The sequence below is a fragment of the Ornithorhynchus anatinus genome, chromosome 9, assembly GCF_004115215.2.
Source record: "Ornithorhynchus anatinus isolate Pmale09 chromosome 9, mOrnAna1.pri.v4, whole genome shotgun sequence".
In the NCBI taxonomy this organism is placed as follows: Eukaryota; Metazoa; Chordata; class Mammalia; order Monotremata; family Ornithorhynchidae; genus Ornithorhynchus; species Ornithorhynchus anatinus.
The window spans coordinates 4,931,878-4,958,860 of record NC_041736.1 but is presented as its reverse complement, the minus strand read 5'-3'; the positions used below and the strand labels follow the sequence as shown (position 1 = coordinate 4,958,860).

At 48.8% G+C, this 26,983-nt stretch overlaps 1 protein-coding gene across 5 annotated transcripts in view; it reads left to right on the top strand.

Annotated features, from left to right (window-relative positions):
- The window catches only part of ORC4 (origin recognition complex subunit 4), a 43,386-nt gene extending 21,923 nt beyond the window's left edge, over positions 1-21,463 (top strand). For 4 of the 5 annotated variants that reach the window (XM_007665607.3, XM_007665608.3, XM_001511555.5 and 1 more), the window contains 12 exons: positions 38-114; positions 230-320; positions 7,673-7,748; positions 8,180-8,265; positions 10,556-10,604; positions 11,215-11,366; positions 13,467-13,640; positions 16,084-16,170; positions 18,155-18,263; positions 20,106-20,201; positions 20,397-20,464; positions 21,003-21,463. In XM_007665607.3, the coding sequence (XP_007663797.1) occupies positions 38-114; positions 230-320; positions 7,673-7,748; positions 8,180-8,265; positions 10,556-10,604; positions 11,215-11,366; positions 13,467-13,640; positions 16,084-16,170; positions 18,155-18,263; positions 20,106-20,201; positions 20,397-20,464; positions 21,003-21,191 (1,254 nt within the window). In that variant the 3' untranslated portion in view covers positions 21,192-21,463. Of the gene's footprint in view, positions 1-37; positions 115-229; positions 321-1,080; positions 1,347-7,672; positions 7,749-8,179; positions 8,266-10,555; positions 10,605-11,214; positions 11,367-13,466; positions 13,641-16,083; positions 16,171-18,154; positions 18,264-20,105; positions 20,202-20,396; positions 20,465-21,002 lie in introns of those variants that run through there. The other variant, XM_007665609.3, reaches the window with a different exon arrangement.
- The last annotated feature ends 5,520 nt before the right edge of the window (positions 21,464-26,983 follow it).

The window sequence follows — 26,983 nt, the reverse complement described above, 5'->3', positions numbered from 1 at the left end:
GCCGGTTTTCAGTGTTTTGTTTCCCTTTCTTCAACAGGCACAAAAAATTTTACGTGAAAGGTTTTGTCACCAGAGTCCTCAAAAACAAATGTTTGGAATCCAAGATCAGTACAGGTAGGCGAGCCGACGCCCACAACCTTGCACGCAACTCGTTGGGAGAGGTTCCGTTGCGTGTCTTCCCGCTCGATAAAAGCTCGTTTTGAAGTTTGGCCTGTTTTCGTCATTTCAGACACTTAGCCGAGCTGCTCAAGCGAACGGCAGTCCTTGGCGAAAGTAACTCTGCACTAATTATCGGACCCAGAGGATCGGGAAAGACAATGGTAAGACGTTCTACTGATTTCACATGTTTCTGTGGGTTGATTCGTACAGATAGTATATTCCTAACCGAAAGCGTGGATATCAAGCAAGGCAGCTCCCACACGATTCCTCCTAGCATCCTGTTGACGATGTCAGAGGCAGTTGGAATGAGATGCACTGACCATTGGTCGGCCCAGAGTGGTTTTTGGTGTGTCCTTTCCAGTGGAATCCAGGCTTTCAGCGCCTGAAGCAGGGAGACTGGTAAGTCCGCCTAGAGGAACCAGTCAGTCAGTCCAGTGGTATTTATTGGGTGCTTACGACGTGCAGAGCACCGTACTCAGCTCTTGGGAGAGTACAATACGGCAGAATTAGCAAACACATTCCCTGCCCATAATGATCTTACAGTCTAGAAGGGGAGACAGACATTACTATGAATAAATAATTGATAATACGTAATTATATACTGAGATTCAGTTCAATCTTAACTTAGCCCAAATATTTGTGATTATTTTCCTTCATGTGCCTTTGGACCAAGTTTGATTTAAATAGAAGATTCAAAGGTTGGTGGGGTTTTTTGTTGTCCTTTAGCAGTTAGAAACATTTTTGGCTCTAACATTCTTTCAGTGAAAAGCGTAATACCTGCAGGTTTCAAATGCACTTAAACTCATTAATTACTGACACATCAGACCGGACGTATAATGGATCCAAAACAGTTGCGGAGCACATTTTAAAGGTTTAATTAGAAGAAAATTTCAGATGTTGTGATATGTTCTCTGGTGCTAGGTACAAGAGTCCTTGTTGGAAGCAATATCTGCCCACAGAGAGTGAATATCGAAAAATGATCTATGAAGTGTCTGCTGTCCCGTAACCTTCGACCACCGCGGATGACACCAAAGAATAGTTCATTCTCCTGTCTTGCTTTCTCATTTTGCCGGGACATTTCGATCTGCCAGCGTAGTAAATCTACAGTCACCTAAGCCCACCCTGCAAGTTAGTGTATAGACAAGAAGTTCTCAGTGAATGAGATGTCACAAACCAGATTTTCTTTTGTGAGTGCAGTGCTTCTCTTCTTTCTTCTCCCCCTCCCGCCTCCCCCAAATCATTAAGCTCTGTTTTATCAATCAGTCATCGGTGGTATTCACTGAGTGCTCACCATGTCTAGCGCACCGTACTAAATACCTGGGAGAGTACATTACAGTAGAGTAGGTGAATGTGATCCCTGCCCTCGAGGAACTGTACAGACCAGAGAGGGAGACAGAAGTTCAGGTAAATCACATATGGATATATATATACCATGGGACTGAAGTTTGGGATATTTTAAAAAAAAAATTAAGTGGATCATTTTATGCTTTTCTGGCTTCACAACTTGATCATAAGTCAGCAACCAAGATGGTAAACTAATCTTTTTCCCCCTCCCCCACGAAATTTTTTTTCTTGAAGTCTTTACCAAGTCTCCTTCCCCCACAGAATTTCTCTTTAGAAATGCCTTGCTTCGTGAATGGGGTTTTATAGTTCATCTTTCAAGCGTGTTATTAGTCAATTATGGGATTTATTGAGCCTTACTGGCTGCAGAGCACTGTACTAGGCACTGGGGAGAATACAACACAACAGAGTTGATAGACACGTTCCCTGTCCACAATATAGTAATCGCCCTTCAGAGCAATACGGCTTAACCTCCTTACCAATGCAGAGGTTAAAGATGGAGGACTATTAGCCCTTTCTAATCACCTAATAGTCATCAGTGGCCCACTTACTGTCTGCAGAGCTATCAAGGATGTAAGAACACACAGTCGATGGAAAAGATTTGGTCCCTGCCGTCAAGGAATTTACAGCCTACTAGGTGTGGGGGCCCTACTAGCTAAGATATTTAAGCACTCTACCATGTGCCAGGCGCTGTATTAAGCATTGGGGTACATACAAGCAAACTGGGTTGGACATAGTCCCTGTCCCGCATAGACCTCACAGTCTTCACCCCCATTTTACAGATGAGGGAACTGAGGCCCAGAGAAGTGAAGGGACTGCCCAAGGCCACACAGCAGACAAGTGGCAGAACTGGGATTAGAACCCATGACCTTCTGACTCCCAGGCCCGTCCTCTATCCACTACGCTCCACGTTCTGTCTGTCAATCTATCCGTCAGTCAGTCGGTTATATTTATTGAGCCGTTAGTGTGCAGAGCACTGTACTAAGCGCTTGGGAGAGTACCATATAAAAGATACAGTCCTTGACCACGGCAGATACTGAATATTTAATCATAAACAGAGGATACCACTTAGCAGCTGTCCCCCACATCAAATGAATCAGTTTCCCTTGTGATTCTGTGAGCAAATACTATTTTGACATCTCTTTGCTGTTAATGTAAAGAAACCTATACAAAAAGATTTCGTTTGAGCAAAGAGATTAAGCAACTCGATTTTCAATAATTGCGTCTGTTAATAGGGAGAGGAAAAGAAGCAAGCATACCAAAAGTAAATTTAGTCCTCATTTTGAAATGCTGATGCAGTCATCAGTTTTCTATTAATAACAAAGGTCTTCTTGAAGAAGAATTTTGCCAATAAAACATCTTCGGGACTCCTTCCAGGTCTGCATTTTAACCTTCTTTTGAAATGTTAGTTTCTTGTCTAGCTGAAAGTGTTTTTACGGAATTATTGTCCTCCGAAAAGGCGACCGTTTTATGTCATCAAACAGAGATGGATAGCTGTTGTTTGGAGAAGACCCGCAGAGTTAGTTCCTATATTTACCTTAATTGCCAGATCTAGTGTATTTCTAAGCAATTTAAACTCATTTCCTATTTCAGTCTCCTGTAGAAATGGAAAGTATGTGGTTAAGCAGCATCCTCCCGAAAGTTCCTCTTCGACTTGAAATCTCTATCAAGTTACCTCACAGCCTCCTGTTTCCCGACAGGAAAGAGAAAGCAGGCCCGGCCTGCCGCCTCCTAAAAAATCTTGGGAAAACTGTGACAGAGAGTTGCTGCTGTTACAGTTAGACTCCGAAACGTGAGGAGCCTGGACTTCCTCTCATCTGTCCACAGTACCCTGTGGATTTTTGTTTGGATTTTGTATTTTGGCTGTCCCCTACACACAGCCACGGGGAGAGCTAGGAGGAGCTGACCATTTGGATCACGGTGAAGAGTTTGTCCTTCTGAGGCCCCGAGTGCATAATTGGCCCCGTTGGTGAGAACGCAGTAGTAAGCAAATGGACTTCATGCCAAGCAGCTCTGCGGGACAAAAGTATCCATAGGCTAGAAGTGGGTTTGGTTGAATTAATAGATTAAATGCCCAAAGTGGACCTTGTTTTGAGAGAGAAGTTAGGGAGATTAACCCAGGTGTCAGTGAGGACAGCCTTCACACTGAATCTTCTAGGCTGTAAGCTCTTTGTAGGCACAGAAGCTCTGCTGTATTTTACTCTGCCAAGCACTTAGTACGGCGCTCTGCACACAGTAAGCGCTCAAATACCCCAGATTGATAGATCTTCCCCAAGCATTCTTGGTGGAGTATTAGGTCCAACCCCAAATGATTTTTTTTTCCTTTCTCAGTTGTTTCTGATGTCAGTTTTAGTTCTCTTACTCTCTGATGTCAGTTTTAGTTCTCTTACTCTTACTCTGAATTTTATAGTATTTGAGATCTGGACTTGTTTCCGTTGGAACGACTCTCTTCCCCCTCCTTACCACCCCCTTTAATTCTGAGGTTTTTTGAGCACGGAAGACTGCTCATTTTACTGTATTTTCCTCTTTGTCTAGTAAAGTACTTGGCATCTTGACAAATGACTGTGGTAACGGCGATAAACTTTTCACATTAAAACTGTTAATCTCACTTGCGACCATTATTTTTTTTCTCCTCACACATGTCTGGGGCTTCTCTTGGGTAGCTCATTGTGTAGTTTGAAATCTGAATTACCTGGTTTTCTAGAAAGTTCACTCTTTTGCCTGGGTTTCAGCTTCAGTTTATTAAAAGTAGTTCCCTCCATTTTTTTTCCTTCTTCTTCTAGTGTCTATATATTAAAAACATAGTGAAATCAGTAAAGAGCAGAGATTTCCTGCCTGCGGGGGTGTAAAGGAAGAAGGGAAAAGTAAGATGCCACGTGACTAAATAGCAGGTTTGAATCCACCTTCAGTAGGGGAATGCCCTGAAGCTGGAAGGATCCCCTGGAATCACCCCAGAGGTTCTCAGTGGGTCTAGGAAGACCAAGTTGAGCCTCAGTGTCACCTCTAAAAGGATTTAAGGTCTAATCGGAGGCCGAGGGGTAGGGTGGTTGGGTTAGGCGTGTTTTGGGAGTCATCTTCAGCTAGCCAGAAGGTAAATCTAGGCTTCCAGTTAGCCACGGTTGGGAACATTTAGGTACTGAGAGTCTTGTAAAACTCCCTCTAAAAGCTTTTGTATGGTTAAGTTTTCCCAAATTCATGAATAGTTTACTGGCCGGGAAGCAGCATGACCTAGGAAAGAGGATGCGCTTGGGCGTCGGAGGACCCGGGTTCTAATTCTGACGATGCCGTGTATCTGCTCTGGGACCTCGGGCAAGTCACATCTCTGGACCTCAGTTTCCTCCGCCGTAAAATGAGGATGCAGTATCTCTTCTCCATACTAATACTGTGAGCCCCACATGGGACGGGGACTGTGTCCGACCCGATTAACTCGTCTCTACCCCAGCACTTAGAAGAGTACTTGACGCATAGTAAGTGCTTAACAAATACCATAATTATTATAATTATCAGTATTATTAGCATCTCACTTCAAATACACAATTTACTACTTTGGCGTCCTAAGTTCGGTTGTGTGAACGATACCCAACTCCCTTGCTGGCCCAAAATTCCTCTCACCTCTTGCTTCCTGGCTGGATTTCTCCTGCCCTTACAAACCTCCTTTGACGGGCAGAAGTGAAACAGTTCTTTGACGAGACGGGTTGAAAAGGCAGAACGTTGGATTTAACGGAGAGATTGCGTTTCGGACCTCGGTGGATGGGGGCTTTCTAGAAGGGCAGTGAATTTTGGAAGCCCCTTGGAGATTCGTCGGTGGATAGGTAACATTTCATATCTGGATGAAATCCAACTCAATTAAGCACTTAATCTCAGAAAACATCACAGTTTGCCATTTAGTGTAGCTCTACCCAGACAGGTGATGGCTAATCGTAGTATGAAATCATAGCCAAAAATTTTCCCAAATCCATTTGGAACCACTGAAAAAATGCTGTTTCCTAATTTCGAGTGGTCCTAGTTCAAACTGAAAATAGACTCCGAATGTGTGTATTCATACGCACACCCACACGTATATACATATGTCATGACGTTACTGACCGTGAATTTGGCCACTTCATTTCTGCTCATCATTGAGGAACTGTTGGAGCATTCTTTCTCTTCACATGCCTCACCCAGCCAAGTCATTTTAGGTGAGCATAGCCCAGGAGAGTGAAATAATAATAATAATAATATGTGGTGTGTTTTAAGTGCTTACTGTGTGCCAGGCACTGTTCTAAGTGCTGGGGTAGATACAGACCATTTGAGTGGGAAATCGTCGTCTGTGATCTTTGAACAGAGAGAGCATAATAAACTGATTGAGGCAGGGTCTTAAATGGAATTTGAGGCCATGGAGCCTGTAGTGTCTTGAAATATTCTGAAAAATGCCCCATATGAAGATCAGAGCGGCGTCTCATTCGTTCTGACAGTTGATTGGTGGAATTATCAAAGGAACTGTGATTTCAGCAACAGAAGAGAGCACTTCTCTGAATATTTACTAGGACCTCTGGCTTTGTATGTATGTAATTGCAGTTTGAGTTTGCTGGGAAAAGGATTTCCCGAACCGTTAGCCTTTATTCATATTCATCAGCAGCCTCTGCTGTCCTTGGTCCTGTCTGCTCTGGGCTCTGTTTCTTAGTCGGGGAGACGCACTGTGGCATTGTTGTTCTGTCTCTTAGCTATAGGTGCTGCTGATGTGGCACATTTTGCTAAAGGGCTTTAGGGAAGTGTATTTTTAAAATCTTAGCCTATCAATTGAAAGAGTCCAGTGAGGAAAAAAATGAGCAAAAATCTAAGACAGAGGAATTCAAAAATATGGTTGTGCTTTAGACCAAAAAAAAAAAAAATCCTAAAGGCATGAGAACAAACCACTCCGGTGCATAGAAAAGACAGGGAAAGAGAGAAAAGTAGAATAAAGTAGAATAGTCATTCATTCAGTCGTATTCATTGAGTACTTACCGTGTGCTAAGCACTGGACTGAGCGCTTGAGAGTACAACAGACACATTCCTTGCCCAGAATGAGCTCACTGTCTAGAGGGGGACTCTAGAGGGGGAGACAGACATTCATGTACATAAATAAATGAATAAATTACAGATATATGCATGTGTGCCGTGGGGCTGGGAGGGAGGATGAATGAAGGGAGCAAGTCAGGGTGATGCAGAAGAGAGAGAAAAAAGGAAAGGAGGGCATAGTCAGGGAAGGCTTCCCGGAGGAGACGGGCCATCAATAAACAGAGGTCGGAAAGGAAAATGGACAGAAGGGAAAACGGTCAGAAAGGAAAATGCGAAGGCCCCCTAGTGAAAATCAAGAAATGGATTAAACGAGAGTAAAAGATGATCGGGTTGGACCTAAGGAAAAACTTCATGAATATCAGGGCAATATCACCTTGGTGCAGGCCTCCAGAGATGTCATCGAGTCTCCGGGGTTGGAGATGAGATGATAAACATCCAGATGCCTCGTGGGGTTCAGCTGTTCACTTCGCCGGAGGAAGAGGCGGGGCCTCGGCCGCTCTCGCTCCAGGAGTTCCCGGCCATCCTCCTCTTTGGGTCTTCCGGGAGCCTCGCCTTGCCCTGCCGAAGCCGGGCCCTGTCCGGACATCGTCTGTGTTTAGCAGTTAGCTAGCTCTTCGCATTCTCCGATGACCTGGCGTATTTGATATTCACCCCTCCCCCGGCCCCACAGGACTCGCGTACATATCCAACTGTAATTTAATTTCACTGTCCCTTCTAGTCTGTAAGCTTCTTGGGGGCAGGAATCCCCTTTTATCTGCTCCGTTGTATTTTACTCTCCTGAGCACTTAGTACAGTGCTCTGCACACAGGAAGCGATCTATAAATACCACTGATTGAAGAATTTTGAATGGAGGCAGAGGTCCTTGCGTTTTAAGAAAACCCAACGAAATCTTATTATCATCTTAATTATTAATATTATTATCACTAGTATTGTATTGAAGTGCCTACCATAGGCTAAGCACTGTTTTAAGCTCTGTAATCTGTTTTAAAATCTGTAAAATGAATTTTCAAATTTTAGCAGAGGAAAAAAATTGGCTGTTGAGAAAAAATAAGTACTCTCTATTTTTCGCCTGCCATTCATATATATGACTTGGGGAGAGTTTTGTAAACTATTTTTTTTTTTTTTTGGTTTTTAGTTATTAAATCGTATTTTGCAAGAACTCATGGAAGTAAAACACGTGAGAGAGAATGTTTTACAAGTTCACCTAAATGGTAAGTGCTGGGTCTTCTTGTTGGGGTGAGCATTGTAAATAATAAGTGCCCTATTTTCATGAACGCTGCGGTGTCAAACGACTAGTTCTGTGGGTACCACTCGACAACTCGCCTCTCTGGCATTACCTCGGTCAGTTGGGTGGCCGGCAAAAATCCCGAGTTGCCGAGGGAGCCGAGCCAGCAATTGACAAAAGACTGAGGTTCCTGGCCACGGAGCCGAAGTGGCGCTCCTTTGGGATCTGACTAACTCGGTCTAGACCTCTGCTCCTCCCTGGGATCGAGACCAAGGGTTTGCGAAAGTTCGACGGCTATCACTTTACGCCAAGGGGTGAAGCGAGGAGCTTTTGAAGAGTTTGACCTCTGAACAGGGAGAATTGTCCTCTTGTGTCTGCATACTTTTTCACTGAATTTACAGTGACCCTTTATTTCAGGACTGTTGCAGACCAACGACAGAATTGCTCTAAAGGAAATCACAAGGCAGTTACAACTGGAAAATGTAGTCGGAGATCGAGTTTTTGTAAGTACCAACTGAATATTTCTAAGCGGAGATTCAAGAAAAACAGTAACCTGAATATTTTGGGGGGGGGGTTTTGGCGGGGGGATCGACTACTGTGCCGTTGAACTTTTAGGCGTTAATGGATTTTGACTCTTCTGGTTTTTGTTGAACATATTTAAGTCATGCTGCGAAATCATTCCTGACAGATACCAAGTAAATTTACATGTGAATTTGGCCAAAACAAACACGATCAAGCTTTCTTAACGTGTTGGTAGCCCTGTGGTATAATTTATACACAAATAACCTCATTAATATCTATGCGAACTGCGAACACATACGTGCGTCTGTGTGTTCCTTTGTGTGTCCATGTCCAGAAAGACTAATGCTTGAGTGGCAGTTATTTCCCCCCCAAAAATAAAAAGACATTGTCTAATACTGGGCTTTTGCTTGTAGGCTGTAAGGTCCTGGTGGGGAGAGTTTGTGTCTACCAACTCTGTTGTATTGTGCTCTCCCCCAGCACTTAGCACAGTGTTCTGCACACAGTAAATGCTCAGTAAAAAACACTAATTGAGTTTTTCCTTAGAACGCAGCTTTTACCTAAGACCCACCCGTCTCCTGAGTGCCTCGTGGTTCTGTGGTCTTCAACAATCCACTGTTTTGGGTTTTTTTAATGGTATTTGTTAAACACTTACCTGTTCTAGGCACTGTACTAAGCACTGCTTTGGCAACACATTTGAGGTAATGCTTGCGTTTCTTCCAAAAGCATGTGTTTTGGCTTCCTAGTTTGTAGTTGCTGTTTCACAAAAACTAAAAAATGTATTGTGAAATGTCTCTAAGCCAGGCTCTTCCACGAGGTGTGTTTTCACTATGTGTTTTGCATAGAATGCTGTTAGGGAATAAGGAGATATTCTTCCAAGGTCGTGTGTGTGGTAAAATATGATGCTGTGTTTGAAGAAAAAGTTGTGTGCATGAGCCTGGCTTCTGTCCAGCCACACGTACTTTAATGCAAGTTTTTCTTAAAGTGGAATTCATCAGGTCGGTGACATCCACATTATAGGAGAGCGCTCAGTTCTCCTAAGTCAAAGCAGTGAGTAGCAAGTACCTCTCATCTGAAAATAGTTCACTGTTATTGCTGGCGGTAATATTTTCCATAGGCATTAAAATGTTAATTTGCTCATAGCCTAATGCCTTTCAGACCCAAGAGTTTGGACTGTGCCGATTTCTTACGGCTGAGTAAAGTGATCTACATCTTTAAACGGCTTAGCCGCGTGAATCGTGCCTGGCCAATCACGTTTCTGCTACGGAACTGAAGTTGGGGAAAGATTGCTTCTCATTTTAAACCTGAATCAAGTCATTTTTTGGTTGTCCTTGTTTTGTTTTTAACGGTGTCTGTTCAGGGCGTGCTACGTGCCGGGCACCGTACTAAACGCTGGGGTAGATAGAAGATAATCAGGTTGGCACAGTCTTAATCCCCATCTGATGCGGACTGCCACGGGAGGGGAAGGCAAGGGAAAGCCGGTCACTTGCGTCTTTTGGGAGCGCTGCCCTGAATTGAGAAAGGGAAAGTACGTTTCTTTTTCTCTTCACAAGGCACTCGACATCTGTTGGGATCTAACCTTTGCTATGGCTTGGGAAATGAAGGAACGTAAATGAAGTCAGGACTAATGATCTGAAATGGGAATATTTTAAGAAAGCCTCCACCCACAGACGGGAGCATCTGGATAACCCATCTGCTAGTGTCTTCATTTCCATCTAGGATGTTCAAATTGCGTACAGAAATTATTTGGGATAGAAGCCAAATTCTCGTTACCGCCAAAGATATCGTAGGCAAATATCGTTCTCCAGGTTTCGACGGGGAAAGTGGTAGATGAGGGAGATGTGTGAGTAGAATTGTCCTGCCTGCCCCTCTGGAAGCTGGCACACAATCAGGGTCCTTTCTTTGGGATGGGAAGTCGACCTCCCAGTATCTCCAAAGCACGGACGTGTTTCTAAATCGTAGTAATCAGTTAATCAGCGGTATTTACTGAGCGCTGCCTATGTGCCGTGTACCGTACTGAGTGCCTGGGAGAGTACAATACCACAGAACCGGTAGACGAGTTCCCTACCCAAAAGGAGCATTCTATTAGTGAGTGCAGAATGAGCCACGACAGGAGGGAGAGTTAAGTGACTTTCTTTAACATTTAAAAGTTAAAGAGCGATTTTCCTAAAAGGTGCTTTGAACTGGAGGGGAGGAGATGCGTGAACTGATCGGGTGCATTGGCGGTGAGGCTGATTTTCCCCTAGTATGGTAACAGAATCTCCTTCGTTTTAGGGGAGCTTTGCCGAAAACCTTGCGTTTCTCCTGGAAGCTCTGAAAAGAGGTAAATCTCAAGGGACCGGTTCCCCCGAGGCAGCAAGCCACGAGCTGCGGAGCGCCACCAGGCAAACCTGGCCGGGCTCGCACCACGGCGGCCAGACGAACCTGTGTCATTTCATTACACCTCTTCATGGTGGGGGTTGATCAAGCTGCCCCCTCGCCTGTGACTGAAAAGTTAAACTAGAGCTTTCTCCCCGCGTCGTCTGCTTCCTACCGCTGAGAAGTTTTTCGATCATTTTTGGCGCAAGACGATGCATAAACCGAGAGAAAAGTGTAAAGTGTATCGTCTCCAACCTGAAATGGAGAATTTTATTTACCTACCGCAATGACTACATCAATTGGCTAAATCCTGAAAGAATTTCTGTTTAGCACGAGGAAAATCTTAACCGTGCATGTATCTCTTCGGTTCATTATTTGGCTAGTACGTAGAGAAAGATTACCGCTAGTTCTGTAGACTTTTTAGTCTTCAGTAATATGCTGCGAATCTGTTTGTCTTGGGGACTTCTTTTCAGAAAGACAGCCCGTTAAAATAGAGCAGTAGCGTGAATAATTGAGGAACTTTGAAAATGGTTCATGAATTTACTCACCCGTGTTGTGATTTACTTTCATCTTAGGTGACCGGGCTCGAAGCTGCCCAGTATTGTTTATACTGGATGAATTTGATCTTTTTGCACATCATAAGAACCAAACCCTCCTGTATAACCTTTTGGACATTTCCCAGTCGGCCCAGACGCCCGTAGCGGTGATCGGTCTTACGTGTAGATTGGTGAGTCGTCCGTTATTCTTAACTCATCCACTAAAGCCGCGTTCATAGTTACAAAGGGGCCGAGCCTATCGATTGACGGCCTCCGTCTTCCTTGCCGATGATTTCTCGGTTCGCTCCCCGCGAGGTCCCGTTGTACTCCGTTCAGGTTGCCAAAACCAAGGAAGCCTGTGCATTTACCTCAGATGGCTCCAAAACGATGACCAGAAAAATGAAAGATCAGAGGGCCTAGGGTGGGGGAAGTAAAAGACGAAGCGTCTGTAAATCAGTGTTAAAACCAATGAAAAGGAAGAGGGAAGCCTTTCCTGATTTCCTATCGTATTGGCTGCTAAACGTCAAGATCTTCTCTGCGTTGAGGAAGAAGCTGGGGCGGACACCGGAGATAAGATTCCAAGCTAACGAGCCGATTTCCAGTGCGTGTAGGGGTTGCTTAAGGATTTCAGCTTCTGGTGAAAGCAAATAGATAAGCGATTGTAAGGCAAAAAATAGTTTCCATCAAGGTGCTCGGTTTAGCTGTAAAATGCCCTTCCGTGGATCGGGTGAAAGACCCAAGCCTCAAAACTGTGTCTCGGTTTCCCGGCCCACCTGAATTCCAGATTGGACTCAGTAATAGCCAAAGTGAAAAAGACGCACCTCGGCCAGAGCGTTTAATATGGGCTGTGGTTTGGAGAGGCTTAGCCCCACAAGTGACGCTTGTGTCGTCCTCCACTGCTACTCTTAAGAGGTCCGGGAAATGGCAGCTACCAGTCTGCACGTATCTTATTAAGCAGGCGATCTGTTTCCAGTGTTGCACGCGCCGAAACTTCTTGAGTGCAAAACCAAAGGAACTGGAATATTTCTATCATCTTGGGAAAATCTGTGTATCCCGGCAACTAATCTGCCGGGTAAAAATCAGCACGTTATTTTTTTTAGATAAACGTCCCCGAGTCGCACGCTGTTATTCTCTAACTTTGATTAATTCTCCACGGCTTATTAGTTTTCTATAGCTGAATAAACAGGACTCCGGTTCTCTGAAGAACTTCCCTTATAAGGAGAGTTGGTACCGACTCTCATAGGCGAATGCCAACCAGAAGAAGATGTTGAAATCTTCGTCAAGCCAAAGTCTGGATAAATCGTACACGGCTATGAAACAAGATTCCCCCCCGCCCCCCGGCCCTTCCGTTGAGGTCTTTTCGGCGAATGCCTGCAGCCTGCCTTGTTGAAATTCTGCTTTTTTCCCCACCCAGGCCCTGCCCACCCACTGACTTTCTTATCTCTGTAGACCACCACCCTCCCTGTCTCAAGCCCTTAGCTTTGGCGGTTGGCTCTCACCTCTCTCATTCGATCCGCGCATTCAAGCCGTCACCAGATACCGTCGGTTCTACCTACACGGCAGCTCTAGAATCCGGCCTTTCCTCTCTCTCCCCAGGCCGCCACCGTGCCGATCCATGCACTGTTTTGACTACTCCACCAGCAGCTTCCTCAGTGACCTCCCTGCCACCTGCCAGCTGTCTCTCCCCTCTCCCGTTTACACCCCATTCTGCTGCTGGGTTCATTTCTCTAAAATAAAAATATTCAGTCCAAATCTCCCTTCTCCTCAGAAGCCTCCAACGGTTGCCCCTCCACCTCCGCATCAAACAGAAATTCTTTACCATTGGCTTTAAGGAACTTAGCTTTCCCTCTCCTACCTTAGCTCTCCGGCTTGCGACTACCACCCAACCCTCTAACACCAGCCAACCTACCCTCCGTCCCTCGATCCCGACTATCCCACCGCCAGCCCCGTGCTCACATCCCTCCTCTGACCTGGAACTCCTTCCTCTGCGTTCAGATCCCAGGTCCGCTCTGCCGTGGGACCTTGGGCAAGTCACGTAGCTTCTCTGCGCTGCAGTGACTTCATCTCAAAAATGGGGATTAAATCCTCCCCTCTCTGACTTTCTGGGACAGTGCAAGGCAGCACCTATCTAGGAGACCGTGTCCTAATTTCCTTAAAATTTCAGCCAAGATAGGATCATCTGTAAGTGGGGAGAGGGAGAATTACCTTAAATATCGGATTAACATTAACTGTTTCTTCCTTGAGCTCTCTGTCTTAGTCTTGATGATATGCACCCTGTCTTTTTTTTTCAGGATATCCTGGAACTCTTAGAAAAGCGAGTGAAGTCAAGGTTCTCCCACCGGCAGATACACGTAATGAATTCATTTGGGTTTTCACAGTACCTTCAGATATTTGTAGAACAATTATCTCTACCTCCAGAATTTCCAGACAAGCAGTTTTCTGAGAAGTGGAACGAAACTGTTAAGGTAACTCCAAACAGAGGCGGTAACACTGAGCCAATTGACTCGTCTTACCGAACTACCGCTCCAGGCTGTGAAAACGTGCCCGAAGCTTGTAATGTTATTAGATGTGGCCCTGTCTTTTTACAGGTTTTTTTTTCCCCCCCGATAAGGATTGAAACGTTAAACCACATGGTTAGATCACTGATTGATTTGGTTATCTCTCTCCTTTAAAGAACTGTTGAGTTGGCTTTTGTGGGTCACCAGTGTGTCTAGGAAGAGCTCAGCTGCAGTGAGGGTTTTCTTCCTGAAATCATTTGAAGGTTGGTATCGGTGGTCTCGACAGTGAGGAGGTGAATATTTCTGGCTAATGTAGGTGTTTGTGAGGTCCAAGAGAGTTTCATTTCCTGAACGTTCCAGGCATAGACGGCTACAAATCGATTCTCTGAAGGTTGCTATATTCATATGGATAAGAAATCACTTTTCTAGCCCCTCTGCACCGTGCATTTAGTAGGTAGGTTTAACGCATTTCTATAATTGTAATCTATGACCGACCACCTTGGTTCTTGGCCCTTTAAGATCTTTTAAGTGCAAGAGCTGAATTAAAAACAAAACATTTTGATGCCTTGTCTGTTAGATTTGTAAGCTCCTTGAGCACAGGAAGTCCTTTTTGTAATGGATTCATCGTCTGAAAGAGTATTACTCATAATACACAGAGTTGTGGTGGTGAGGTTACTCTACGCCTGATAGTTCTGACCCCCCCAGCTCATTGTGTACATGTGGTTTTTGATGAATCTCCATTCATTCAGCACCTTGGCGTCGCAGCCCGTCTGCCACGCGGCAAGGCGACAGAGTCCTTGACTGTAACCTCCCCCTCTTGACTCTAAGCTCGCTGTGGGCGGGGAATGTAGCGGCTGTGTTATTATATCATCCTTCCCCAAGTACTTAGTACGGTGCTCTGCACACACTAAGCACTCAGTAAATACAACTCACTGACTGACTAAACTCTACCAGTGAGTTCACCTTTTCTGTAACTAAGACGGGCCTCAGTAACAGGCTTCCACCAATTTTTTTGGTAGTGGACCTTTTCCCAGCTCTAACGGTCTTTGCAACTCTCCTGGTGGTTCACTCTCTTCTGACTTATGTTAGAATGATTCGTTGTTAAGATTCAGGACCATAAATTCGTGTGTGTGTTTGGAAAATAGCTGTCCTCTGTTGGACACCGAGAGCGATAGAGAGCGTGTGATTTGAGCTCATCGATCTTTTTAGAAGTGTTACTTGGTTTCAAGAACAAAAGCTAAATATTTGGCAAATACACAGTGTGGCTAATATAAGTGGCTGTTATTAGCAAAGAGGGTCATACCTGATCATCTCTTTCTGTCAGTTGAGCAGTATTAACATAAATAATGGGAGAAATCAAAGGTTAGTCAGAGAGGAACTGTACAAAATGGCTGCAGGAGTAATCAATCTTCGAACCCTTTAGATTACCTGCAGTTCGCAATATTGATGTGGGAGGCTCCAAGCTGGTGGGAAATGAAGTTAGGTCAGAATTCCACCTTTTTTTTTCTTCCTCCTGGGCAAATGGTTATCTGAATTGTTTTGACAGTTTTTCTTGGCTAACTTCCCTGAACTTCCACACCCATCACCCATGTAACCTGAGAATGCCAAAAGGTGGTAGGGGGTCCAGTCCCACTGCATCCCATGAACACGCGGGGGTGGAGGAAGCCACGGGGCACATTCCTTCTGAAGATGGGCAGTGGACGCTGGCCAGCTGGGTGGCATATACAAGAAAGGATGGGCGTCGAGGCGGGGGAGTGAGCATCCGCCCCCCAAGATGCCAGAGGATCTGTGGGGCCCCCAAATGGCATCCTACTGCCCGGTAGCTCTGGGGCTGCCGGTCACCCTCGGACAGACAGAGAGGATCGCAGCTGGCACCAGAACTGGCCCCCGTGGGCCGCCCACCCGTGGCTTTCCTTGAGGAAGTCAGCAGACCTTTTACGGTTCGTTTTTTTGAGGGGAAGAATAAAAGCACTCATTTGTAATTAGTATTATTCGTGGAATCAAATGGGCCTCACGGGAACACACCCTGAATTTGGTTTGGATGCTGACGGTCGTTGACCCCGACGAGCAAAACCCCTGTGAGATGATAAGCGGGTCTCAGAGACAGCGGGTGACTGACGGCAGGGATCTCTCCCCTTCCTCAGACCCGCCGTACCGTGCCCCTCCTCGTTTCCACATCACTCCTGAAAGCCACATCCTCCGCAGAGCATCCCCCGACTAATCAACCCCCTCCACCCCACCCCCACCCCGCGTCAGGTCACCCCGGTAGTCACCCCTTGTATTTATGCGCCTCTGGGGATGCCGTCTCCTAATGACGTTGATGGGGACCCAGCTGTGGGGCCAAGCTTGTGATTCTAGGATTAAGTGGCACGCAGATGACTTACAGAATTCAATTTGTGTCTTATTTTAGCGGCTGGCAGAGGACAAGAGTGTTCGAGAAATACTTCAAAGGCACTTCAATGCGAGCAAAGACCTCCGGTCGCTACACATGCTGTTGGTTGGTATTTGTTTTCATCCCAACATCTTCCCTAATTTAGTATTAAAACCTTTCCGTATTCTAAGCTACATTGATTTCAGAGGTACTTCTTTTAGAGTGCCTCTGAATGGAACACACCTATTGTTTTGTATTTTTCTGACTGAGCTTTTTCCCTTTCCAGACTGTCTGATGGTTTCCGATTAGATAGAAAAAGAATTCTGGAGAAACTTTCCTGAGAGGCCTTTCTTATTTGCCGTCTATAACTCTTTATTAGTAAGCGCGGTCAGCACTTAATAAATACCACTGATGGATTGATTGTTAGAAAAAATTGGCCAAACGTGATTCTTTCCACACCAGATTGGACCTAGACCCTGGAGTTGGCCTGACACACCCTTTCTTCCTCACCGCCTCCTTCCCCACAGACGTGTGACGCATCTGCCGTCTACCAAACTGTCTTTGCCATTTCCTCTGCTCTCACCCCGACAGACCTACACACTCTCCTTCTCTCACTACCCCCCAACCCTCACGCATGCTTGTTTCCCCGAGCCCCCCTTCATTTCCATCCTGGAAGAATCTTCAGAAACCTTAATAGACCAGACATTTTTCCTTTAATTACCCCCGGCAAAATGAGAACGCTTCCAGTGCTTAAAAAGGAAAAAGAAGCACTCGTCTTGGCCCTTCTGCTGTCCTCTGGACTGTAAGTTCGTTGCGGGCGGGGAACGCCTCGACCGACTCTGTTGCAGCGTATTCTCCCAAGTGCTTAGAACAGTACACAGTAAGCGCTCAGTAAATACCACTGAGACATTCCTCTATGGGCCCTTTCCAAGGCGTGGGGCGTAAGCTTTAAAAACCCCGATGCCCAGAAAACTGACTGCTAGGCCCAAGTTTGGATGCTTGGTGGTTTACCTGGATCCCGGGACCTCGCCGTCTGGAATCCTAACTCGACACTTAAGACGAATGACGATTCGCGGGTGACCACCGGGGAGGCTGCTAATTCTTCAATGGGCCTTATGGTCCTCAGATGTTGCTTGGGTTCTTTTCTCTTGAAACTTGCCGACGACCGAGGCATCTCTCAAATGCTACGGCAGTTGCCTGGAAGGTTGGCACAGGAGAAAAAACCTGATGAGTCGCTAAAAGGCCAGAGTTTCTAAGCCGTAGTTAAACTAGAAATGCGCTTGATGAAAATAAACTGGCAATGTGCCCTCTGGGCCCTCTCTGCTAAGGAAAGCACCAACAGTCAGAAATGTGGTTGTGACGATTTGGGAGACTGGGAATAAAACAGTCCCTTAGGGTGATAGAGAACAGAATTAACGTCAGAAATCGATCTTGCCGGCAAATGTAAAATGGCAAGAAACCCCTTAGCGCCGGGAGATACTTCACCTGAGGACGACTAGGCCAAATTTAGATTCCAAGCGCAACGTAACACAGGAACAGCCGCGTTCCGGCTGCCTCGAGGGATTCCGACTCACCGGCGGAAGGTCGGTGGACGGACGTAGTCCGCAAAGGCTGTCGTTCCCAAATCGGCTCGAACTTGACTTCGGAGCCGCCTTCGCTTCCCCTGGCCAGAGTTGGTAGGCGCGTTCCCCGGCCGCGACGAGCCCCCAGTCTCGAGGGGGGACAGAATTACGGCCCTTCATCGGTCCCAGGAGGCGGCGGGGGCTGCCCCCCGCTGAAAGGCCTCCCGAGGCTGGAGAGGGGGACCGGGCGGCAACTCACCCGCCCGGCCCAGCTGGCCAAAGGTCCGGGGCTCGGGAGTCGGGCCGGCGTGACTGCCGGCCGGCCCCCGCCCAGGTTGAGGACCCCGGAACGGTCCCTCGGCCAGAAGCCGGAAGGCCTTCCTCGGGGGTTGCGGGCCTGGAGGCGACGGGGCGCCGGTCGGCCGGCACCTGGAAAGGAAGCCACGGGCCACAGGAACCTCTGTCGGCGGGGACCCTCTGCTCGCTCTCCTGAGATCCCCGGTTAAAGTGTAGCTCCCTGACGGTCTCCCCCCTCTGCTTGGGCTCAGATGCTGGCTTCGAGTCACGTCGCCGCGTCTCGGCCGTTCATTGTTGCGACAGACCTGGTGGAGGCGCATCAGCTGTGCAGCCTGGACTCCAAAGCGAGCATCGTCCACGGTAAGGAGGCGGCGGCTCCCCCCGCTCGCCCGGCCGCGTGTCGGTGGAACGTTTGCGCCTGGGCAGTTCCTCGCCAGTCCAAGGGAGAGGGGAACGGGCCCTGCCCCGGTAGAGCGGGGCGACGACGACGACCTTCCCGCCTCTCTGTCTAAGAGGATTGTATTCTCCCAAACACTCGGTCCGGGCAATCCGCGTTCACCTTTAGGTAAGGTGTTCCGAAACTCCGGGGCTCGAGAGGATGCCGTTTGGATTCTCTGATGTTGGCACGTGGGGAAAACCCCCACAAGAACCGCTGCCTTTTAGCAGTTCAGCTCAGGCCAGACGTAAAAGCGTCGGGTCTAAACGGCGTCCTGTCGGGCCCCGGACCGAGCAGCTCCCACTCCCCTCGGCCTCCTCCGTCCGAGGTCAGCGAATCGAATGACTGAGGGAAGAGAGCCATCTTGGCCTCAACCTCGTGGGCAGTTCAGGCAGGAGCAGAGCGAGGTCCGATCGTCACCGGATAGCGTCCTCGCCCCTGGCCCGACAGGAATAACAACGGTAATGATAATTGTGGTATCTATTAGGCGGTCACCACGTGCCAGGAACTGAAATGAGAAGCAGCGCGGCTCCGTGGAAAAAGCCCGGGTTTGGGAGTCAGAGGTCGTGGGTTCTAATCCCGGCTCCACCACTCGTCAGCTGTGTGACTCTGGGCAAATCACTTCACTTCTCTGGGTCTCAGTTCCCTCATATGTAAAATGGGGGTGAAGACTGTGAGCCCCACGTAGGACAGCCTCATTACCTTGTGTCCCGCCAGCGCCTAGAACAGTGCTTGGCACATATAATCGCTTAACAAATGCCATCATCAGCACTGAGCACCGGAGTGGATGCAAGCAAATCAGATTGGACGCAGTCCCCGACCCACATGGAGCTCAGTCTTAATCCCCCCTTTGAGTGATGAGACAACGGAGGCACGGACGAGTGAAGTGACCCGCCCAGGGTAACAGCAGACAAGGGGTGGAGCTGGGGTGAGGACCCAGGTCCTCAATCGCAGGCCCACGCTCTACCCGTGAGGCCACACCACCTCTCTGTCTCCATAAGCCTCTCGGCCGACCAGAGCAGCGGGGGATGCGGGTTTGCGTCAGGATCACCGAGGAGCCGGTGCCCGCTGGACTCAGAGTGGCGGTGACTGGAGCAGGCCAGGGGCCACGGACCGGGCCGCTCTGGGGCGGCCAGGTAGACGGGATCGTGGTAGTTTTGGCGATGCTATTTGTTGGGTGCCCCACCTTGGATTAAGTGCATGGGGAAATACAGTAGAAGCAAAAACACCGCCCCCCCCCAAAAAACCCAAACCACTTGTTCCCTGTCCACGGGAGGCTTCCAGTAAAATAGGGCAGGTGTGGTCCTCACCTTGAACCGAACCCTGAAACGGTGTACTCTTCTCCGGGAGTGCTGCAGGTCCCCACGTGTTCCTTTTCTAGGCTGAGCCGTCTTGCCTCGAGAAGGTTCCCAAACCTCTTCTTTTTCTTTCTCTTTTTAAGTTGTGAATCCAAGTCAACGGCCTGATGGATTTCTAGTCCTCAAAAGAGATACTAAATGAATCGGGAAGGACACTGATTGGATTTGGAGCGAATCATTTTGAGCGTGGAAAGCATCACTTGCCTTGTGCTGTAGGGTAGATGCACAGCACCTCTAATATACTTTCAGTCTTCAGAGTAAAAGCTAATTTCTCTCACCTCCCAGCCTGTTTTGCCTCGGGGGTGGGAGCAGTTTATTCATCACACAGTTCCAGCTTCTCCTTTTACCTTGCAGGTCAAATCTCGGAGAGTATCGGAGATTAAATGTTGTTCTTTTCTGTCCTCCTAGGTCTTTCGGTGTTGGAAATCTGTCTCATCATAGCGATGAAACACTTAAATGACATTTACGAAGAAGAGCCTTTTAACTTTCAGATGGTCTACAATGGTAAGATGAGACTTTGGTAAGAATAATTGATCGTCTGGCGCCACGCGCTTACTGTGTGCCAAGCACCAGAGCAGATACCAGATAATCGATTGGTCAGGCCCAAGCTGGGTCCACAGCTGAGGTTAATCGATCATTTTGATTGACTCCCCACTGTTGCCTAACCTCAGTATAATAACATCCTTGCTTTTCTTGCAGAATTTCAGAAGTTTATCCAAAGGAAGGGCCATTCTGTGTATAACTTTGAGAAGCCTGTTGTTATGAAGGTGAATCGTGGCTTAACTTTCTTCCCAGAAAAATCAAGGGTCATCTTTTTACTCCTGAATGCCAGGAAACTAGGCATTTTAGGAGATGGGTTGGTTGGAAGTATACTTCCGAGAGGGCTAGAGAAGGGAGCACTCGGAAAACGAAATATCTGAAAGCTTCTGGAGCCAAACGGAGCTGTTATAGTGAGATCTGGGGGGGGGGGGGATTCCAGTCGACGGAGGCGTGCTGTCCTCCGCTGCCCACGCTGAGCTCCGAGCGTCCAGCGGATGGACCGTGTGGTCGGGCTCCGTATCACGGGTCTACAGCCACGGCTTCCTATTCGGACGTTACCGGCCTCCCAGAGAACTGGGCCAAACCCAATTCTCAAACCAGCTGGCGAGGGGCGGGGGGACGGAGTGGGGGAGAACCTACCCAGACACCAAACGCTACTCGAGAAATTGAGCTGGGAGACGCAGCTCGGACTCTATAAAGGGTCACCGTCGGAAGCGGTACCATCGTCCCCGGTCTCGTCTGAGACACACGTCTCCATTCTTTCAGGCTTTCGAACACTTGCAACAGCTAGAATTAATCAGAGCGGTGGAGCGGACCTCGGTCAACACCCAGAGGGAATATCAACTAATGAAGCTGCTTCTGGACAATAATCAAATCATGGATGCCCTGCAGAAGTACCCCAACTGCCCCACCGACGTGAGACAATGGGCAGCCTCCTCTATGAGTTGGCTGTGAGGGGGCGGGCGCCTTGGACGCCCAGGTATTTATTCGGAGACCTCTTGTCGCCTCTCACCTCCAAAAGGCTCGCGGGGCGGGACGGGACGAATCCTCCAAGTGGAAATCACACCTCATCTTGGTCCATGTTCTGAACCTTGCCCCGCTTTTGTGTAGGAAGACACCCCCGAGGCGCTGGAAGCGTGAAAGGCCGGGGCACGGTCTCGATGCAGGTTTCACGTTCAATATTAAAAACGTTATCTGTTCTCGGGGAAAGAGGCCCGGGTGTGAGATTCTTGATTTTCTCCTTGCTAGCGTTTTGTCCTTGGGTTCTGATCACTTCCCCCTCACTTAGGGAACTCAGGGAATGCAGACAGTCCCGACCGAAAAATATGGGATCGTTTTATACTCTGCCTGCATCCGACTCGCCCTTAGATTTAAATATGCCTGCACTGGAAGGTGATAGAGAATCAGATTTTGTTCCTGCTTTCCGTCTGGTTCACATTCACAAGTTTGGAGGGCAGAGAGTGCAAACTCTTCCGCGCTGCTTCTGTTAAAATCACACACCAGCCTAAGCCCGGCAACCTGTTTCGAGTTAATTTATTCTCCAAAATGAGAAATACGGCTTTTCTAGGGAGACCTACCTTCTCCTTCAGTAGAGGAAAATCCCCATCGGGTATACGTTCTGTTCTCGGCGGCTCTTCGGCCTTCAGCCCAGGCAGAAGGAAGCGAGACGGCCCCCAACGGGGAGGAGCGTAACGGACGTGGGGAGAGAGCGGCTGCTCGGCCACGGCACCCTTGCCGCTCAAGCCCCGAAGATTCGGGTTCCGAACCGGTTTGCCTCTGCCCGGCGGCAGCCGGCGACAAGGGCTGCACCGTTTCAGGGGACGGGTCATCCATGGGACCTGTCGAGAGTACAAAAAGAAAATTAATGGAAAACACAAAACACACATATCCCCACAAATGAAAAACGACACCCCCCCCCCCCTTTCCATGAGAAGTCGGGAAAGGGTAAGACTGAGTGGGGAAATGTCAAAGGAATGTCGCACTATTCCTTCAGTCATCAGAGACAATTATCTACAAGAAAAGAGATTGAAGGTTATTTGCCCTGTTGGTTGAATTTTTTGTAAATCAGGTCGCAGCTCTGCTTTCCATTAGTTGCAGCGAGAAGAGGGTGGGGGCGGGCAGCTCTTTGGGCTGGTCGTTTGCTGGCTTGAACAGTGCTTTGCACATAGTAAGCGCTTAACATATGCCATCGTCATTATTATTAGCGGGAAGCTGCTCAATTCCTCCTCATCCCTTGCTCTCAAGATAAGGAGAGCCATCGAGGCAGCCCGCTCCTACCTCGGGACAAGTGTCCGCCCTCGCCTCCGGAATAACCTCGTTGGCCCCAGGTGGGCTGCGGGGAAAGGGATAAACGTTCCGGACTCCTAGTTCACGGGGAGGGTCGGTGGCTCCCGAGGCCCCTCCTCCGCCGGGGCAGGAGAACGGACACGGGGGATTAAGAGCAAAAGGCTCCCTGAGGAGAAAGGAAAATAAAATCCCACATAAAAGGAGGGATCTGTCCCCCAGAAACGAACACGGCCGCGGAAGCAAGCGTGAGAGGAGGGGAAAGGAAAGCCGGCCCCCCTCCAAGCATTGGGCAGGATCCAGCCACTTTACGCTTTACAGGCCGCCCTCGTTTCTCATGCCACTGTTTACTTCCCACCCCCCCGCCCCCCCGCTCCTCCCAACCGTGCACAAAAAGAGCTGTTAAGCAACTTGCCTGTTTAAATGGAAGAAAAGATGCTTCAATCATGAAAACGATCCTATCTGTCAAGTCCTTACTACGCAGCGTGCCTTCGGGCAAAGAGCCCGGGCACGGGAGTCAGAGGATGTGGGTTCTAGTCCCAGCTCCGCCACTTGTCTGCTGTGTGACCTTGAGCAAGGCGCTTCACTTCTCTGGGCCTCAGTGACCTCACCTGTAAAATGGGGATTAAGACTGTGAGCCCCACGTGGGACAACCCTTGTGCTTAGAACAGTGCTAGGCATACAGTAACCACATAACAAATGCCATAATTATTATCTGTCCAGCACTCTGCCGATTGCCGAAGCAAAAATAATATGATTAGATGGAACAAATGCCATTATTATTATTACGTGTCCAGCACTCTGCCGATTGCCGAAGCGAAAAACTACGATTAAACGGTGCTCGGTCCAGGTATTGCATCTCCATGTTACAGATGAGGAAACTGAGGTACAGGCAGAGCAAAATTCACACAACAGGCAAGTCACGGAGCCGGGGTTAGATCTCCTGACTTGTAGGGCTTTGCTCTTTCTACTAGGCCAGATATGAGAAGCAGCAGTGGAAAGAGCCCGGGCCTGGGAGTCAGAGGACCTGGGTTCCAATCCCCGCCCCGCCACTTGGGCGAGTCATTTCACGGCTCTGTGCCTCAGTTCCCTTCCCTGCAAAATGAGGATTCAATCCCTTTCCTCCCTCCTTCTTAGACTGTGAGCCCCATGTGGAAGCTGATTATCTTGTGTCTACTACAGCGCTTAGTACAGTGGCTCACAAACAGTATGTGCTTAACGGAAGCAGCATGGCGTAGTGGAGTCATTCATTCAATACTATTTATGGAGCGCTTACTATGCGCAGAGTACTGGACTAAGTGGATAGAGTTCGAGCCTGGGGGTCAGAAGGTTGCGGGTTCTAATCCCACCCCACTTATCTACTGTGTGACCTTAGGCAAGTCACTTCACTTCTCTGGGCCTCAGTTCCCTCACCTGAAAAACGGGGAAGGAGACGGTGAACTCCACGTGGGACGGGGACTACGATAAAGTAAACCCAATTTGCTTTATCCACCCCAACACTTAGTACAGTGCCTTGCACATGACGATAATGGTTTTGTTAAGCGCTTACTGTGGCCAAGCACTGTTCTAAGCGCTGGGGTAGATACGGGGTAGTCAGGTTGTCCCCATTTTCCAGATGAGGGAACTGAGGCCCAGAGAAGTGAAGCGACATGCCCAAGGTCACACAGCTGACAAGTGGCGGAACTGGGATTAGAACCCAGGACTTCTGACTCCCAGGCTGGGCTCTTGCCACTAGGCCATGCTGCTTCTCAGGTAATAGCTTAACATAGTATAGCGTACTATTCTATATAGTAATTAAACATATCAAGTACTTGCAATTAAGTACTAGACATAGCAATAGCTTAAAAAAATCATCGTTATTGATAATACATGCCATTATTACTTTTGATGAAATCCCACAGTACCTTCGGCCCACCTGGAACTGATTAGAAAAAAACGGCAGACAGAAGATGAACAATCATAATAATTATAATAATCATGGTATCTGTGAAGCGCTTACCTCGTGCCCACCCCTGTTCTGAGCGCTGGGGGAGATACAGGGTCATCAGGTGGTCCCAAGCGAGGCTCACGGTCTTCGTCCCCATTTTCCAGATGAGGTCACTGAGGCCCAGAGAGGTGAAGTGACTTGCCCACAGTCACCCAGCCGAGAAGCGGTGGAGTCGGAATTAGAACCCACGACCTTGAGTCACGCTGCTTCTCAATGACGACGGCATTTAATAGTTTCTTAGGTGCCAAGCACTGTTCTAAGCGCTGGGGTAGATACAAGGGAATCAGGTGGTCCCCCGTGGGGCTCCCGGTCGTCATCCCCATTTTCCAGATGAGGTCACTGAGGCCCAGAGAAGTGAAATAATAATGTTGGTATTTGTAAAGCGCTTACTATGTAGAAGCAGCGTGGCTCAGTGGAAAGAGCCCGGGCTTGGGAGTCCGAGGTCATGGGTTCGAATCCCAGCTCTGCCACTTGTCAGCTGGGTGACTGTGGGCAAGTCACAACTTCTGTGGGCCTCAGTTCCCTCATCTATAAAATGGGGATGAAGACTGTGAGCCTCACGTGGGGCAACCTGAGTGGCGCAGTGGAAAGAGCACGGGCTTTGGAGTCAGGGCTCATGAGTTCGAATCCTAGCTTGGCCACTTGGCTGTGTGACTGTGGGCGAGTCACTTAATTTCTCTGTGCCTCAGTTCTCTCATCTGTAAAATGGGATTAAGACTGTGAGCCCCATGTGGGACAACCTGATTCCCCTGTGTCTCCCCCAGCGCTTAGAACAGCGCTCGGCACCTAGTAAGCGCTTAACAAATACCCACATTATTATAGAGAAGCAGCGCGGCTCAGCGGGAAGAGCCCGGGCTTGGGACTCAGAGGTCATGGGTTCGAATCCAGCTCTGCCACTTGGCAGCTGGGCGACGGTGGGCAAGTCACTTCACTGGGCCTCAGTGACCTCATCTGCAAAATGGGGATGAAGACCGTGAGCCTCAGGTAGGACCACCTGATGCTCGGCACCTAGTAAGCGCTTAACAAATACCCACATTATTATAGAGAAGCAGCGCGGCTCAGCGGAAAGAGCCCGGGCTTGGGACTCAGAGGTCATGGGTTCGAATCCAGCTCTGCCACTTGGCAGCTGGGCGACGGCGGGCAAGTCACTTCACTGGGCCTCGGTGACCTCATCTGCCAAATGGGGATGAAGAGCGCGAGCCTCAGGTGGGACCACCTGATGACCCCGTCTCTCCCCCGGCGCTTAGACCAGTGCCCTGCCCAGAGGAAGCACTGAATGCCAGCATGATGATTATCCTTAAGGGCAGGGGCCCCCGGGAGGGGAGAAAGAAAAAGGAGAGGCGCGCTGCGGCTCGGCCACCGACCCCTGCAGCCCCCCCGAGGCCCCTCACCCTGCGCTAAGCGCTGGGGCCGGCGAGGGGCGCCCGCCCCTGCCCCGCTTCCGCCTTCCCGCTTCCGCCTTCCGGCTCCGCCCCCTCCGACTTCCGGTCCGGCGCTTCCGGCTTCCGGCGCCCGCGCGGGAAATACCGCCGGCGCCCGGCGGGCGGCGCCCGAGAGCCGCCTCTCTCCCTCCCTCCGCCCGGCGCAAGGTCTCGCGAGAGCAGGAGACTGGGCCCTGAGCATGACAAGCCCTGGCCTAGTCCTGCCTGATCGCAATGATGTTGGACTGTGTTAAGCGCTTACTATGTACAGAGCACTGTTCTAAGCGCTGGGGGAGATGCGGGGGCATCAGGTGGTCCCATGTGGGGCTCCCAGGCTTTATCCCCATTTTGCAGATGAGGTCACTGAGGTCCAGAGAAGAAGAATAATAATAATGTTGGTATTTGTTAAGCGCTTACTATGTACAGAGCACTGTTCTAAGCGCTGGGGGAGACGCGGGGGAAGCAGGGGGTCCCACCTGGGGCTCCCAGGCTTTATCCCCATTTTGCAGATGAGGCCACTGAGGTCCAGAGAAGAAGAAGAAGAAGAATGTTGGTATTTGTTAAGCGCTTACTATGTACAGAGCACTGTTCTAAGCGCTGGGGGAGACGCGGGGGAAGCAGGGGGTCCCACCTGGGGCTCCCGGGCTTTATCCCCATTTTGCAGATGAGGCCACTGAGGTCCAGAGAAGAAGAAGAAGAAGAATGTTGGTATTTGTTAAGCGCTTACTATGTACAGAGCACTGTTCTAAGCGCTGGGGGAGACGCGGGGGAAGCAGGGGGTCCCACCTGGGGCTCCCGGGCTTTAGCCCCATTTTGCAGATGAGGTCACTGAGGTCCAGAGAAGAGTCATCATCATCATCATGTTGGTATTTGAGCGCTTACTAGGTGCTGGGCACTGTTCTAAGCGCCGGGGGAGATGCAGGGGCATCAGGTGGTCCCATGTGGGGCTCACAGGCTTTATCCCCATTTTGCAGATGAGGTCACTGAGGTCCAGAGAATAAGAATAAGAATAATAATAATGTTGGTATTTGTTGAGCGCTTACTAGGTGCAGAGC